General features: G+C 40.7%; 1 protein-coding gene across 11 annotated transcripts in view; it reads right to left on the reverse strand.

Annotated features, from left to right (window-relative positions):
* The window catches only part of LYRM4 (LYR motif containing 4), a 163,319-nt gene that overhangs the window by 81,436 nt on the left and 64,443 nt on the right, over window positions 1-17,440 (reverse strand). For 2 of the 11 annotated variants that reach the window (XR_004958967.1, XR_004958965.1), the window contains exon 4: window positions 9,004-9,090. The exons of 5 other annotated variants lie outside the window; for them this stretch is intronic. Coding sequence is in view for 3 of the 6 variants with exons in the window: in XM_036256962.1 (XP_036112855.1) it covers window positions 8,926-9,090 (165 nt within the window). In the remaining 3 variants the exon portion in view is untranslated. 4 more of the 11 variants (XM_036256962.1, XR_004958973.1, XM_036256970.1 and 1 more) reach the window with 4 other exon arrangements.

The raw sequence follows: 17,440 nt of genomic DNA on the forward strand, positions 1-17,440 counted from the left end.
AGTCACGTTTAAGTCTTTTATCCATTTTGAGTTTATTCTTGTGTGTGGTGTAAGTTGGTGGTCTAGCTTCATTTTTTTTTTGCATGTAGCTGTCCAATCTTCCCACACCATTTATTGAAGAGCAACACCATTGTATGCTCTTGCCACCTTTGTCAAATATTAATTGAACATGATGACTTGAGTCAATTTCGGGGTTCTCTGTTCTGTTCCATTGATCTATATGCCTGTTCTTGTGCCAGTAACAGGTTGTTTTGATTACTATGGCTTAAATCTCCTATCTTTCTAATTTTCTCAGTCTGTCATCCCGAGCTTGCTCTTCCTCCTAAATGTGCTCCCGTTGATTGATCCCTCTCAGCATGGGTCTGGTGACTAGTCACTGCAGGGATGCTTGCCTGGGTAACCCTGCCTCACCAGACTTCTACTGCTGCATTCTTCTTGCCAATTTCAGCCTGGGGAAGACTGAACAAAACTCCTTCTCCCTATCTGCTCCTGACTGCCGCAAAACAGGGCTGACTGACTGGTCATGCTGATTCACTTTAACTTGGTCATCCATGGTGCACGGTTATCCTTGTTCCTATTCGTAATGGACTCCCCTCACTTTCTCCACATCTACTGTAATACACTCTTTTCACTTCTCTCTTCTCAAGCAACACATATCAATCTTACAACCCAAACTTTATACACAGAGTTTTGCTCTTTACCATTAAAAAAAAATATTGGGACCATGTAGGATGAATAAAATTTCATGTTAAAAAAACCCCACAAAGGTATTAAAAAAGTTGTTGATATATTTGATTACATAATTATAAGTAATCAAATTATAAGCTTGTTTCTTTTAATCCTCACCTGAGGATATTTTTCCACTGATTTTCAGATAGAGTGGGAGGGAGGAAGGAAGGGAGGGAGGAAGGAAGGAGAGAGAGAGAGGGAGAGAGAGAAACGTCGATGTGAGATAGAGACATCGATTGGCTGCCTCCCACATGACTGCAACCAGGGCCAGGGACGAACTGCAGTCGAGTTATGTGCCCTTGACTAGAATTGAACCTGAAACTCTTTGGTCCTTAGGCTGATGCTCTAACCACTGAGCAAAACCAGCCAGGGACATAATTATAAGCCCAAAACACAAACCCGGTTGGAAGTTGAATGACAAAGTAGAAAACAGAAAATGTGAGCTTCTTCAGTGTCTCTGTCTTTACCTCAGAATTATCTACATATATTTTTATCTATTCTATTCCCCTTCCCTTCTCTAACAGTATTTGGGACTCCTAAGAAAACATACTTTCCCCTGGTTGCTCTTGGACCTTGCTCTATTACGTTTGTTCTATTCTTTAATGTATCTTTGATGATTTCTTTTACATTGGCTCCTTCCTCCTAGTCAATAAAAATAATAAAATCTTTGCATCCTTAAAATAGCCAAGACAACCCAGAAGGACCCTACCCATTTCCCAGATCCTCAAACATTTGTTCTGTCCTCTCCTGCTCTTTGTTACCAACTTCTCTTCCACATTGGGTGCCTCTGCTTCTGGACCACCGGCTTGCTCTGTTCTCTCCCACTGAGGTTGCTCTTGGAATTATAAACGGCCCCGGCTGCCTCATCCCAGAAGGTTTCTGCTCCATAAGTAATGGACACAGGCCAATGTCATGCCTCAAAACTGTGAATGCTCTTCACAGCCCCTTCCCTCTGCCTACTCTCTCTAGGCAACACAGCCCGATCTCCAGGTTTCCCCTCTTATCAGGTGACTTCCAGACCTGGGTCTTCTGCTCTAATTGGCTTCTGAGCTCTAGTTCTGCATTTTCAACTATTTGCTGGATGTTACAGAGAGAACATTTCCTTTCTTCATATGGGTCCTCTTTGTTCCCTATTGCTAATGGCATTCTCATTGATCAAAGCAACACACACACACACAGTCACAATGATGTAACAAGTGAACGTTACCCATAAAAAGACAGCTCAGATTGGTGACCAGGGTGCTGAGCAGGAATCGGGTAGTATCTACTCCAGGTCCTGATAAATGCAGGTATTCTTTTTCTTTCCTATTAAAACTGAGTCAAGTACTAATTAATGTGACATTTCTGAAACCATAGAATGCTGTGTAGACATAATGACTACCTGAATTAAACCAAGAGTGTTGATATTTTAGGCCAAGTGTAGTTATTGGTTTTGTAATGACTGCTTTTGCAATTTTTAGCTACTCTTTAAGATGTTTAGAGAATTTTAAAGGAAGCAGCTATATTAGATAAGTGACGGATTTTTAAATTGGTTAAGGAAATATAGTTTAGGTTTTATTCAATGCTTAAATGTTTAGCAAAGATCCATTTTAAGTTGCTATATAAGATTAATAAATTGAGAATAAATTTATCCGTGGCCATAAGCCCCCTGGATATATATATTTTTTTATCCTCACCCAAGGACATTTTTGCATGTATCTTCAGACAGAGCGGGAGGGAAAGAGGGGGGAAGAGACAGAGAGAAACATTGATGTTAGAGAGACACAAGTGGTTGCCACCCACATGACCCCAACCAGGGCCGGGGACAAACTGCAACCAAGGTACATGCCCTTAGCAGGAACCAAACCCGGGACTCTCCAGTCCACGGGCTGATGCTCTAACCACTGAGCAAAATCGGCCAGGGCAGCCCCCTGGATATTAAAAGGCAACAGAGCCCCGCTGGTGTGGCTCAGTGAATTGAGCATCATCCCATGGACTGAGAGGTCCCATTTTGATCACTGGTCAGGGCACATGGCCTGGTTGTGGGCTCCATCCCCAGTATGGGGTGTGCAGGAAGCAGCCGATCGATGTTTCTGTCTCAAACTTATGTTTCTATCTCTCTCTCTAAAAAAATCAATTAAAAAATATTTTTAAAAAGGCAATAGATACCTTAGAGGTATGCCATACAAGTCTCTATTCAGTGGCTCAGAGCCATGGCTTTGTCTAGGAAGTCCAGGAGCTCAGAACTACAAGCTCGGGCATAGGTATTTTAAACAGGTGGTTCTGAGATGTGTCCTATTCAAGAACCACTGTTTAGATTTTGCTTTTAACCAGTGTGGTAAAGTACAGTAACCAGTGTGGCCACATTTGCTTGACATCAATGGACCTTCTATGTTCTTTAGTTGAAATACACCAATGTTCAATGAAGCCATAACCTAAGAGTAGGGAATATTTTATATTACAGAGATTATTATAAAAAGATTGAGTCTGGATGTATGCTTTATTTTTATAATCTAGCAGTTGCCACATACAGTTGTAGATACTATAATGAAAGCATACACCTTAGATTCTAAGTGCAAATACATGGCACACACGTTATTTCATTCTTCTCTTCCTCTCTGCCTTTCTTCTCCTAGGTTAGTCTCCATGAGGAGGAACATTAACCTATAGCTAATGTGCCTTTATTTAGAAAGGCATTTGAGAATGGGGTCTCTTGCTGGCTAATCCGGACCTTCCCGGGTAATGGCTACAGGAAAGAGACAAAATAAAACCTGCTGCTTTGTAATTTCTGCACTTTCCCATGAGTATAAAGGAAAGGCTCCCTGCGTTTTCCACTCTGTATGGCATTATCCATCTGCTGCCGGGGCAGTAACCTTCACTGAGGGATTCTGCAACTTTGAGTGGCAGGCATCATTCCTTGCTAATCTTAGTCAGTGAAAACAGTTACATGGTGTCTGGCATATAAGGAACATAATAAATGGTAGCTGCGATTGTTACTATTATGGTTCTTATTCTATTTGGAACTATCATTTAGTGAAGCAAAGGTTTTCCATCCAAATGGATCAACATAATTCTAAGAACTTCCAGTTGTTAAAAAATATCTGGAAAATGAGTCTACCATACTGAGTAATTCTGCTCAGCCGATACAATCTCCTGTTCTGAGTTTCACATCAGACCTCATTTCTCTCTTCTTCCACACCCTTCTCCTCCCTCTTCAGATCCACTAATTCAAGTATGTGGTACAGAAGTGGTACATTTCTCATCTTTTGGCTGTGTAATTAAAAATACACAAAATAGGCAGGAAAAAGAATCTAACAATTCAGTAAGAAAGTCTGGATCTTATTTAAGGCTCTGCTTGAATTGTTAAGAAAAATAAGAATCAAAAGTCTAATTTTTTTTGTTGTGAATCAAAAGCTTTTATGGAGGGGATTAAGGATAACTAGTCCATTTTCTTGTCCTCAGACTTGCCTGAATCGAAGACAAATGGTTTTTCATTTATATTCTTAAACATCTACACTGCCATGTATTAAAATAAACAAATTCCAAAAATCTAAAGCATGATACAAATAGCAAGTGGCATGGAATTTCACAATAAATGGATTCAAAATTAAAACTAGATACTCTTCCCACCTTCTTCATAAGAACTGTCTCTTTAATAAAAAAGTTATACTTTTCTTTTTCCTCTTTAAAAGGCAATGGATATTAAACAAACTGGTGTTCACACTTCTATTAAGGTCTGATATTACTCTGTGGAGTTGCTGTTAAGGATCCTATAAAAACAAAAAGGAATTGCTTATATTTTATAAAGATCAACCTTATTAACATTTTAATAAACTAATTTAAGCCATTTGGTGTTTAAAATGGATCTGGCTCTCCAAAGAAATGAAATAAAATATAAATAACTTTCGAGTTTATGAGGTACTTTTTTGTGTGTGCTTTTTTTTTTATCCTCATACGAGGAATTTTTTTTTTTTTTTTTTTGCATTTATCTTCAGATAGAGTGGGAGGGAGAAAGGGGGGAAGAGAGAGAGAGAAACATCAATGTGAGAGAGACACATCGACTGGTTGCAATGCACATAACCCAAACCGGGGCTGGGGCCAAACTACAACCAAGATACATGCCTTTAGCAGGAACCGAATCCGGGTCTCTCTGGTCCGCAGGCCGATGCTCTAACTGCTAAGCCAAACTGGGCAGGGCATTTTTTTTTTTTTTAAAGAAAAGGACTCTCATGCAACCAGAAAAGAGCCCGAATAGCCATAGTGATCTTGAAAAAGAAGAACACAGTAGGAGGAATCACATTACCAGATGTCAGGTTATACTACAAAGCCACTGTAATCAAAACAGCCTGGTACTGGCACAAGAACAGGCAGACAGATCAATGAAACAGAACAGAGAACCCAGAAATTGACCCAAGACAATATGCTCAATAAATATTTGACAAAGGTGGCAAAAGCATACAGTGGAGTCAAGACAGTCTCTTTAATAAATGGTGTTGGGAATACTGGACAACTACTTGCAAAAAAAATGAAGCTAGACCACCAACTTATACCATACACAAGAATAACCTAAAATGGATAAAAAACTTAAATGTAACTCGTGAATCCTTAAAAATCCTAGAAGAAAATGTAGGCAACAAAATTTCAGACATCATACACAGCAGAATTTTCACTGATACAACACCTAAGGCAAGAGAAACATAGGAAAAAATAAACACATGGGACTACATCAAACTAAAAAGCTTATGCACAGCAAAAGAAACAACCATCAAAATGGAAAGGGAACTCACTATATGGGAGAGCATAACTGCCAGTGATGCATCAGATAAAGGGTTAATTTCCAAACTATATAGAGTACCCATACAACTCAACAAAGGAAAACAAAAAACCCAATTTAAAAATGGCCAGAGGAACTAAATAGACACCTCTCCAAACAGGACATACAAATGGCCAAGAGACATGAAAAAATGCTCAATGTCACTAATCATCAGGGAGATGCAAATTAAAACAACTATGAGGTATCACTTCACACCTGCCAGAATGGCTGCCATCAACAAGTGCTGGCGAGGGTGTGGAGAAAAGGGGACTCTAGTACACTGCTGGTGGGAATGCAGACTGGTGCAGTCACTATGGAAAACAATATGATGTTACCTCAAAAAGTTAAAAATTGAACTGTCATTTGACCCAGTGATCCCACTTCTAGGAATATACCCTAAGAAACCTGAAACACTAATCAGGAAGAATATATGTACCCCTATCTCCATAGCAGCACTATTTACAATAGCTAAGATCTGGAAACAACCCAAGTGTCCATCAGTCGATGAGTGGATAAAAAACTGTGGTACATATACACAATGGAATATGATGCAGCTGTTAAAAAAAAAAGATCTCTTATCCTTTGAGATGACATGGAGGGACCTGGAGAGTATTATGCTACGCAAAACAAGCCAAGCAGAGAAAGACCAATATCACATGATCTCACTTATTTGTGGAATATAATGAACTAAACAAACTGATGAACAAAACTGACCCAGAGACATAGAGGTAGGGTACAGACTGACAAACCTCAGAAGAGGGGATGTTGGGGCGGGGGGGGGGGGAGAGAAAAACCACAGAACTTATATGCATGTATGCATAACCAATGGACATAGAAAACAAAGCTGGGGATGGGGAGGGGGGATAGGCGGAGGATGTCAATGGGGGAAAAAGGAAAAACATCTGTAACAAAAACAAATTAATAAAAATAATTTTAAAAAAATACAGAAAAGGACTCTCTTTTTATCATATACCCTGCATTCTAACATCCATTCATTGATTCACCTGCTGAGCACCTTCTGTGGGTCAGGCACCATTCTAGGTTCTAGTGTTAAAGAAACAGTCTTTGCTTTTAAGGCACTTCAGAGAGCAACAAATAAACAGATAATCTGTGCAGAAATCAGCAGAAAGACAAGGACCTGAAAGTAGAAAAATGGTACCTCCAGTTAACGCTTGAAGGGCCCCTCCCTCAGGATAAAGCCCAAGTATGGGGGACAAAGTCCCACGGGTCTCTGGCTCCTGCTTATCTCTGAAGCTTATCTCTGCAAGCCCTACCTCCCAGCACTGGTGCCCTTGTCTTCGCCTGGCTAACTTCTACTTGCTCTTAGCTAGTGCTTCTGGAAGCCTTACCTCAACTGTCCCTTCCGCACTTCCCACTCTGAGGGCTGAGGCTGTGTCTTAACGCCACTGAATTCCTAATGCGTGGGTGAAGGTGTGGCACAAAGGATAAATATCTGGTCAGTGAATGAGTGAATCAGTGAAGGAACACGGGAAGCTGTGTGTGGGGGTCACTAAACAGGGACTAAATGCCTGCCGTGTGCTGAGGGTGGGCAAGGAAGGAAAGCTGACTGAGCAAAGGCGGCTGGGTGGAGGGAAAGAGCAGGCATTTAAAACGGCCGCAGCCTGGCTGGTGTGGCTCAGTTGGTCGAGTCCCATCCCATGCACCGAAAGGTTGTAGGTTTGATTCCCAGTCAGGGGACAGACCTGGGTTGTGGGTTTGGTCCCCAGGTGGGGAGCATACGGAAGGCAACTGATGTTTCTCCTCCCTGCCCCCTGCCTTCCCTCTTTCTTGAACTAAACTAAACCAAACCAAACCAAACCAAACCAAACCAAACCAAACCAAACCAAACCAAACCAAACCAAACCAAACTAAAATGGATGCAAAGGGAATTTTCCTAGGAGTACACAGTGTGCTTTTCTGAAGATGTATTAACAGATCTTGGGGAGAGATGGGTATTGGCTTCAAATATCTCTGGGTTGAAATAAAAAGTGAATACAAACACACACCTACTTTGTCAGAGATGAGCTACATAAAGTCTACAGTGCAAAGCTGATACAAAGTAGGCCCTCAATAAGGCAACATCTATTCTGATATAAAATATAATATAAAATATACTATCCAGTTTCTGCCCATGAGAAACCCAGGGTCCAGTAGGGGAAACAGACCCACTCGGAGGTTGACAGACAGTAGGTGGTTTCCTAAGAATCACATGGCTGGTGAGTTGCAGGGCTGAGATCTAAACAAAGGCTTATCTGGTTTCCATGTCTGTGCTCAGGTAAGATGTAATGACTGGAGACAGACTTGAGAGTCATGCTCAAGGGGACAGACGTGTCATGGTGGTGGATGCAATCTCAGGGTGCTGATGGAAACTGGAGGCATGCCTATGTTTAGAGGGACAGAGGAGGAGGGCCAGCAAAGGAACAAAACTGGAGAAGGGGAAGGCAGGAGTGAGGAGTGAGAGGCCAACAGCTCAGAGGGTCTCCAGGAGTGGGGCCAATCAGAGCACTCAGATGCTGCTGAGATGTCGAACTGGCAAAGGCAAACACACTGCTTGTGACAATCAAGAACCTGTTACCTTTGCAAGAGCTGTTTCAATATAGCTGGGATAGAGTTGGCACAAAGTGGAGCTCATGTGTGCGAGCGGCCCTGCAGAAGGGAAAGGGAAAGGAGCTGGGTGGGCTGGACCTGGAAACAAAGAAGCCAAAGTACCTGTGGCAGTGGGAGAAAGGAATGTGCTTTAAGGAGAGTGCAGTGGAGGAGGGGGGAGGGGAGAGGGGAGAGCAGACTACTGAAGAAGCAGGATTAGCAGGGTTCCATGGGAGGAAACTGAGGTACCAAAGCAAACCAGTAACTTTGGTAAAAATGATGGTTGCTTCTTTATGAGTGAAAATGGAAGAAATTGAAGATATTCTGCCCTGGTAAGTCTGAGTAAGACAAAATGTGTATTTACTCAATGAATGGTACTAGAACAAGAGGGTATCCTTTTAGAAAGGATAAAGCTGAACCCAACCTCCATTCTTATATCAAAATTAATTCTAAATAAATAAAAAACTAAACCTAGAAAAGTATTTATGAAAGCAACAGAAGAAAATACAAGAGAATTTTTAAAATCTTGGGGTGGGAATTTAACATGATGCAAAATTCAAAGGCAATAAAATAAAATGTAATTACATAAAAATTAAAATCATCCATATAAAAAATATAGTCATCAAGGGCAAAAAATAAATGACAAATGGGGGAAAATGTATTTGTGATAAATATGACAAGAAACAGATAGTAAATAAATATAGAAAAGAAACACACATGGCTAATACATATATAAACTATTTTTAACTCAACCCATAACCAAAGACATACTTCATTTTACAAACTGGATTGATAAGAGGTGAAAACACTTGATCTTCTTAGGGCTGAAGAGCGAGGGTGAGGACAGGACTGCTGGGGTGAGAACGGCCGGGCAACGCGGTGACGCTGGTGCACATGTTCGATGTCCGTGCCCTTGACTCAGCTCTTCTACCTCTAGGCCTTTGTCTACCCAAAGACACAGGTGCAGGACGTCGACTGCTGCCCTGCTCATAATGTCAGAAAACTGAGATCAATGAAGATGTCCACCATGAAGGGACCTGTTAATTAACTTACAAAATATCCAAACTGTGGATTACTATTTAGGCATTAAAAAGAAAAATGTTGTATGTTTTGATATAGGAAAATGTTCAAGATAGATTGTGTTAGGTGGGAAAAAAAGAAGCTATAAAAGAATATTTATAGGGTAATGTAATCTGTCCTAAACAAAAAAGAGTACACACACACACAATCTCTAAATGTACAGGAAATTTCTAGAAGGATATATGAGAATCTTAATGTGGGAATTGAGATTTAGAGTCAGGAGAAGAGGATGAGAATAACTTTCCTTTTGCCTTTAAATTTTTTAAATCTGAAGAATGTATATTTTGATTAAGAAACTACAAGTAAATACATGTAAATGTAAAAACATTAAGTTACCCTACTTGTAAATCACAAGGGCATTACTGGTTGTATCTGTTTCTCTTCATTTTAACGTATGATAAAGATAATCATACCAAGCAGTACTTAAGAGCTTGGGCTCCCAGTCTGAGTGTGAAGCCTGGCTCTCTTTGTTACCAGAGTGACAGTGGGTCCGTTAATTAAACACTCTAACCTTTAGTTTCCTCATTTGTAGTATTAGTTAGAAGATTAAATGAGAAAGTGCATGTAAATCATTTAGCATAGAGATTGGTACAAAGTGCTCAATAAATGTGATCTATTATCTGTAGAACTCTTTCACAATTTTCCAATGCCCTATTACATATAATTATTACTTGATTCTTGGTTTTTAAAACATTATTATCCTATCTCAATTTCACAACAGCCCCCTTTTTACTGAGTTTCAGAGAAATTAAGTGGCTAGCCTAAGATCACAACTTAGGATCTGAATGCAGATCTTCGGACTTAAACTTTCTCCCTCTCCATCACAGCTGTCTGAGGTACACAGGCGCACCACCCCTACGTTCTGATGTGGAATTAGGTCGACTGTGAAATCCTAGGCATTAGGGACCATGGAGCTCTACATTATTCCACATGCAACTAAAACAAAGCAAAGTGCCATTTATAACTCAATTCTGTGGGTGATCACAACTCTCCTTAAAAAGATTTAAAATGTGTCTACAATGGTTAGCGACAACAGTTCAAAATGTACAAAAAAGAAAAAACCCACAATAGTGGCTAAACTACTTGTCTATGAAATCAAACTACTTGTCTATGAAATCAATACATACTTCATTTAATCTATAAATCTAATCACGTTTGCCCCCAAATCTAGGCATTTTCATTGGAGTACTTCTGTATTCAATAATTGTTTAAATAATAAAAACTGATCTGCCCCAAAGAATGTTTTGCCTGGGTGAGAAAAGTAGACTGACATTGTCATCTTCACCTTGTAGGCAGAAGCAAAGAGAATTTACATAATTTTTCTAAGGCCCTTTAGAGATTTAATGGCAGAACCAGAACTGAGTGTAGCTTCTGCTTTCTAATTTACCTCAGATTTCACACAGAGGGATTACACTCGTCTTTGCTTTACTTTTTCATAGGATTGTCCTGGAATCAGTTCTGAGACCATTTTGGAATAATAAAGTACTGACTATACTAAGCACCTAGGGCAGATAGTACTAGAGTCATAGTAAATTTCCTTTTTAAAGTTTGGTTCAAACTGAGAATGCTCAACATTTAAAAATAGTTATGACTTCTAAATGCTCTCCTTATATATAGATGTATTTTAGCACAATGCAACTCTGCTTAGGAAAAATCCACTTAGAAGAAAATTCTAGTACCATATCTAAACTCTATTAATGAGGAGTCAATTCTGAATGTGAAGGCTCTATAGGCTCTGATATGGAAAATATAATAGGATGTTATTTATTTAATTAAAATCACTTTCCCCAATATACATATGCAAATACATACATACCACACATGCAAATATACACTTACATGCATGCACAGCATGATAACTTGATCATCTAATTACATATTAATAACATTTTAGTTCTGGAGCACAAACGTGCGTTATTGACTGAGAGGTGAAGTAGTCACTGTGTATTGAGGATTACAAAAGAAGCTGCAGGAACTGATTGTGAATATACAGTATTCCAACTCTATCGAGAAATGAAAATCTGAGATGCTATCATAAATACTTCTTACCAACAAATACTGAAAAAGCTCCTCAGTCTCACAACCACAGGTGGACCTTGCACTTCACTTCCCTGTGCTTTGCAGCTACTACGTTTTCATTAACGTCAAGGCAAGACCCGCCGCCAGAGAAAGAATTATGACTCGATGAAAGCTCGCATGATGATTAGTATTTTTTATCAATAAAGTATTTTTAAATTAAGGTGTGTACTTTTTTACACAAATGCTATTACACACTCTATAGAATACAGTAAGATGTAAACATAAATTTATATGTACTGTAAAATAAAAAAACTCACGTGATAGCCCTGGCTGGTTTGGCTCAGTGGTTAGAGTGTCTGCCCGTGGACCAAAAGGTCTCGGGTTCTATTTCTGGTCAAGGGCACTTACATGGGTTGCAGGCTCGACCCCGGGCCCCAGTTGGGGTTGTATAGGAGGCAACCAATTGATGTGTCTCTCTCACATCGATGATTCTCTCTCTCCCTTCCTCCCTTCCTCTCTATCTGAAAGCCAATGGAGGAATGTCCTCAGGTGAGGACAACAAAGACATTCACGACAGGCATTACTGCAGTGGTCTGACCCTGAACTGGGATTACCTCCGAGGTCCACATGCACTCACTAGAATTAAAGCTAGTGTCTGAATATGCAGAATGGCCAGTGGCTGAGAAGGGATTTGCTGGGAGCAGTGTGGCTGCTGGGTCCACTCTCACCTACGCTACAACACTGCTGCTCACCAGGTCAGAGGACTGGCCCCACTTCTGCTGCCGAAAGCACAGAAGACAGCGTCCAACCCTCCTGCATGAGATGGTCTTCCAGGTACAGGAGGACAGACCTCCCGGGCCTTTCACATTTGTCTTTTTTAAAAAAGCCAAACATTTTATATGTAGAATTTAATGAACAGAATAAACTGCCCAACAAAATAGGTCCAGAGACATGGATGCATAGAACAGACTGACAGATCTCAGAGGGGAGAGGAGTGAAGGTGATGGGAAGAAACTAACCAAGGACCTTATATGCACTTATGCATAGCCCATGGACACAGACAACAGTATGGGGAAGGCTGGTGGCTGGGGCAAAGGGGAGAAAATGGGGGTCATCTGTAATACTGTCAACAACAACAACAACGAAAAAGTAAAACATTCTAAAACCTTCAACTGCTTAACAGATGATGTGGATTCAGTTCCTTGACACCTGGGTCTCCCTTTTGTTTGGGTTTGGTCAAATTTGTCCCTGAAAGGTAAAGAGTCTGGCCATGGACTCCAACAGCCCTGGGTTCGAGTCCCAGCCTTACAAAGTCACTATTTGACTCTGGATAAGTAACTCAGCTCACAAAGCCTCAATTTCCTCTTCTGAAAAATGAGTTGATAGCAGTTCCTTCTTCGTAGGAGTCCTCATTGTCCTTCCATCCAAATTTCTTCTCAGGAAGAGCCCTGGCACAGCACAGCAGTCGCAGGGGAGACACATTAGCATTCACTTGGACATGATGGAATGTGTTGTACTGGCTTGGGAAACCGCCTTCTTCTGTGTTCACTGGAACGATGTAACCTAGTTTTATATGGTCACACTGACTCAATTCCTTGTCTCTCGTTGCACATCTCCTCCTTTCTTGTAGGAGAAAAACCCTCATAACAATTTATAACACACCGAAATACTGATAGAAACCTTAAGCCCTAAAGTCTGAAGATACCCGAGGGTATGCTTTATTACAGAAGTTCTTGTGTTATAACTCGGCAATTAGGAAATATTGATAAATGCAAACACATTATTGATGTCAATTAGAAAAAGCACAAGATTGATGAGCCTCCCACAGTGCTTTGACACAGGCAGTTAGAGAGTAATGCTCATCAATATATATCGAACCTCTATACATGCCAAGGGAAATCAGGCTCCCAGGAAACAAAGGGTGCTTTCACATTAAAGTAAGATTATTAAACAGATGAGTATCTAGTCAACAGGAGTATCTAACAGAACCTCAAGTAAATTCCTACAGAAAAAACAGAATGCTTACTAGTGACTCATGATAAGATAAACAAGGAAAATATTCAAGAGGTGCCAAGGAACATGACACACTGACACGGCTAAAGGACGGCCCAGTCCCTGAGTTGGTTGGACCTGATTATATAAGCAAAGAACATACGCCAAGCCAGAACCTAAAGAAAACGGCAGTTTTTAGAGTAGTATCTTAAAATATATTTTGAAGCCCTGGCCGGTCTGGCTCAGCAGTCAGAGCGTCGGCCTGCGGTCCAGAGAGTCCCGGGTTTGGTTCCCAATAAAGGCATGTACCTCGGTTGCAGTTTGTCCCCAGCCCTGGTTGGGTTGTGTGGGTGGCAACCACTCGATGTGTCCCTTTCACGTCAATGTTTCTCTCTCTCTCTCTCCTACTCTATCTGAACAAAAAATGGAAAAATGTCCTCGGGTGAGGATAAAAAAAAATCAGGAGGAATATCTCAGCTGCAGAGACCCCCCTGAGGAGTGAGGGGTACCAGCCCCACATCAGGGCCCCTAGCCCAAGGTTCTAGGGTTGGGAAGAGAACTCTCCATAACTCTGGCTATAAAAATTAGTGGGGATTATGGCTGCGGGAGATGGAGGACTTCTGAAGTCCCAGGCAGTTCCTCTTAAAGGGTCCATGCATGGACTTACTCAGACTTACTCTCTCTGAGCTCCAGTGGTGGGGCAGCAGCTCAAAAGGCAGCAAGGACATATGGGGAGAAATAAAAGTGTCTGGTATCAGGGTGAGAGCTGGAGGGACAGCTTCCTCCCAGAGAGAAGTGCTGGCAGAGGCCACTGTTCCTTTTATTAGCCTTTCCTGTACAGAACCAGCAGGTGGGCACTATATCTGAGTCTCTATCAACCTGGCTCACACATTTTACCCCCATCCTGATGATTCCCTGAGACCCTGCCCCACTAACTTGCAGGCCCACCCAAGCTGTTTCCAGTGGCTTTTCTATGTGAATGGCCTGTCTTGGCTCATGCTTCAGACTTTCCTAAAATCTCTCAAACAAACAATATCTGGTCTCAGTGTGCCCCATACCACTCACTAAGTGGCCCTAGGCCCAGGACTAGTAGCAGCCAGCTGTGGTTCATAGCTTGGCCTCTCCTGGGCACCTCCAATTCCATCAGAATTAGTAATCATCTGCAGATCGCTCTATAGCTTATGCTGGGTGGCCCTGGGTAGAACACAGGTGGTGGCTGACCTTGGCCTGTGCTTCATGGAATATTATGCAACTGTAAAAAAGATCTCCTTAAGATAGCATGGAGGGACCTGAACGGTATTATGCTTAATGAAATAAGCCAGTCAGAGAAAGACAAGTATCACATGATCTCACTTATATGTGGAATCTAATGAACAAAATAAACTGACAAACAAATAGGTCCAGAGGCATGGAACCATGGCACAGACTGATCTTAAAAAAATAATGATGGAAAACGTCACTAACCTGGTGAAGGGAATAAATATACAAGTCCAGGAAGCGCAGAGAGTTGCAAACAAGATGAACTCAAAGAGGCCCACACCAAGACACATCATAATTAAAATGCAAAATGTTAAACATAAAGAGAGAATCTTAAAAGCATCAAGAAAAAAAGCAGGTAGTTACCTACAAGGGACTTCCCATAAGACTTTGAGCTGTTTTCTCAACAGATACTTTGCAGGCGAGAAGGACTTAGCATGAAATATTCAAAGTGATGAAAAAGAAGAACATACAACCCAGATTACTGTACCCTGCAAAGCTATCATTTAGAATCAAAGGACACAAACATAGCTTCTCAGACAAGGAAAAGCTAAAAGAGTTCATTACCACCAAACCAGTATTATATGAAATGTTAAAGGGTCTTGAAGAAGGAGAAGGAGAAGAGACAAAAAATATGGACAATAAAATGGCAATAAATATAAACCTATCATCAATTGAATCTAAAAAACAAAATAAACAAACAAGCATAACAGAAACAGACTCATAGATATAGAGAGCATTTTGATGGTTGCCGGAGGAGAGAGAGGCTGGGTGTGAAAGGTGAAGGGATTCTTGAACAAATTGGTAGTAATAGAACAGCCATGGGTATGTAAAGTACAGCATAGGGAATATAGTCAATAATATTCTCATAACTATGTATGCTGTCAGATGGGTATGAGATTTATCAGGATGTTCACTTAGTAAGTTATATGTTTAATCACTGGGGTGTACACCTGACACTAATAAAATACTGTATGTCATCTGTAATTAAAAAATAAAAAATGATTAAAAAAACAAGACAAACAAACAAACCAGCATGGTACTGGCATAAAAACGGACACATACATCAACAAAACAGAACAGAGAGCCCAGAAATAAACCCATGCCTATATGGTCAATTAATATATTGATAAAGAAGGCAAGAACATACAGTTTGGGTAAATGGTGCTGGGAATATTGCACAGATACATGTAAAAACCAAAACAAAACAAAACGTTCTTACACCACATAGAAGAATAAATTCAAAATGGGGTAAAGACTTAACTATAAGGCTCTAAATCATAAAACTGCTAGAAGAAAACAGGCAGTAAAATGTCTTAGCAATATTTTTTTCTGATATATTTCCTCAGGGAAAGGAAACAAGAGAAAAAATAAACAAATGGGACTACATCAAACTGAAACTTTCGTGCAGCAAACAAAACCATTAACAAGACAAAAAGACAACCTACTGAATGGAAGAAGCTATTTGCCATTGATACATCCCACAGGGGTTAATATCCAAATCTATAAAGAACTGATACAAGTCAACACCAAAAAACCAAACAACCCAATTAAAAAATGGGCAGAGGAGCCCTGGCTGATTTGGCTCAGTGGTTAGAGTGTTGGCCCGTGGACCGGAGAGTCTCAGGTTCGGTTCCCATTAAGCGCACGTACCTCAGTTGCAGTTTGTCCCAGGCCCCAGGTGGGATCATGTGGGTGGCAGCCACTAGATGTACATCTCTCACACTGATGTCTCTCTCTCTTCCTCCCTCTCTCCCTCCCGCTCTGTCTGAGGATAAATGCAAATATGTCCTCCGGTGAGAATAAAAAAAAAATGGGCAGAGGAACTGAATAGACATTTTTCCAAAGAGGATACATAGACAGCCAATAGATATGCAAATTAAAACCACAGTTAGATTATCACCTCATACCTGTAAGAATAAATTAACAAATAAGTGCAGGTGTGGAGTAAAGGAAACCTTTCTGCACTGTTGGTGGGAATACAGATTGAAGCAACTGCGATGAAAACCAGTATGAGGGTCTCAAAAAATTAAAAATAGAACTGCCTTATGACCTAGCGATTCCATTTTTGGGTAATGTCTGAAGAAACCCAAAACACAAATTTTAAAAAATGCACACTATGTTCACTGTGGCATTATTTACAATAGCTAAAATATGGAAGCTATCTAAGTGTCCATTGATAGATGAATGGATAAAGAAGAGGGGGTACTTACATACAACGGAATATTACTTGGCCATCAATAAGAATGAAATATTACCATTTGTGATAACATGGATCGACCTAATGGTATTATGCTAGGTGAAATAATTCAGACAGAGAAAGATAAATAGCACATGATTTCACTTATATGGAGAATCTAAAGAACAAAATAAATGAATAAACAAAATAGAAATGAATCTATAGATACAAAGATCAGACTGATGGCTGCCAGAGGGGAGAGGGATCGGGGGATTGGGTACAATAGGTGAAGGGTTCAAGAACTATAAATCGCTAGTCACAAAATAGTCACAGGGCCCTGGCTGGTGTGGCTCAGTTGATTGAACACTGTCCCATGGACTGAGTGGTTGCTGGATTGATTCCTGGTCAGGGCACAGACTCAGGTTGTGGGCTCAATACCCAGTAGGGGGCATGCAGGTGGCAGCTGATTGATGGTTCTCTCTCATTAATATGTTTCTCTCTCTCTCCCTCTCTAAAATATAGATATCAATAAAAAAAATGTATTAATTAAAATATATTAAAAAGTGTGTATTCTTGCCCTGTGTAGTTTGGCTCAGCAGTTAGAGTGTTGGTCCATGGATCAAAGAGTCATGGGTTCAATTCTAGTCAAGGGCATGTACCTCAATTGTGGTTTGATCCCTGGTTCTGGTCCGGGTTGTATGGCAGGCGACAAATCGATGTGTCTCCACACATTAGTGCTTCTCTCTCTCTCTCTCTCTCTCTCTCTCTCTCTCCCTCCCCACCCCTCCCCTCCCCTCCCTTCCTCC

The sequence above is a fragment of the Molossus molossus genome, unplaced genomic scaffold (genome assembly GCF_014108415.1).
Source record: "Molossus molossus isolate mMolMol1 unplaced genomic scaffold, mMolMol1.p scaffold_m16_p_12, whole genome shotgun sequence".
In the NCBI taxonomy this organism is placed as follows: domain Eukaryota; kingdom Metazoa; phylum Chordata; class Mammalia; order Chiroptera; family Molossidae; genus Molossus; species Molossus molossus.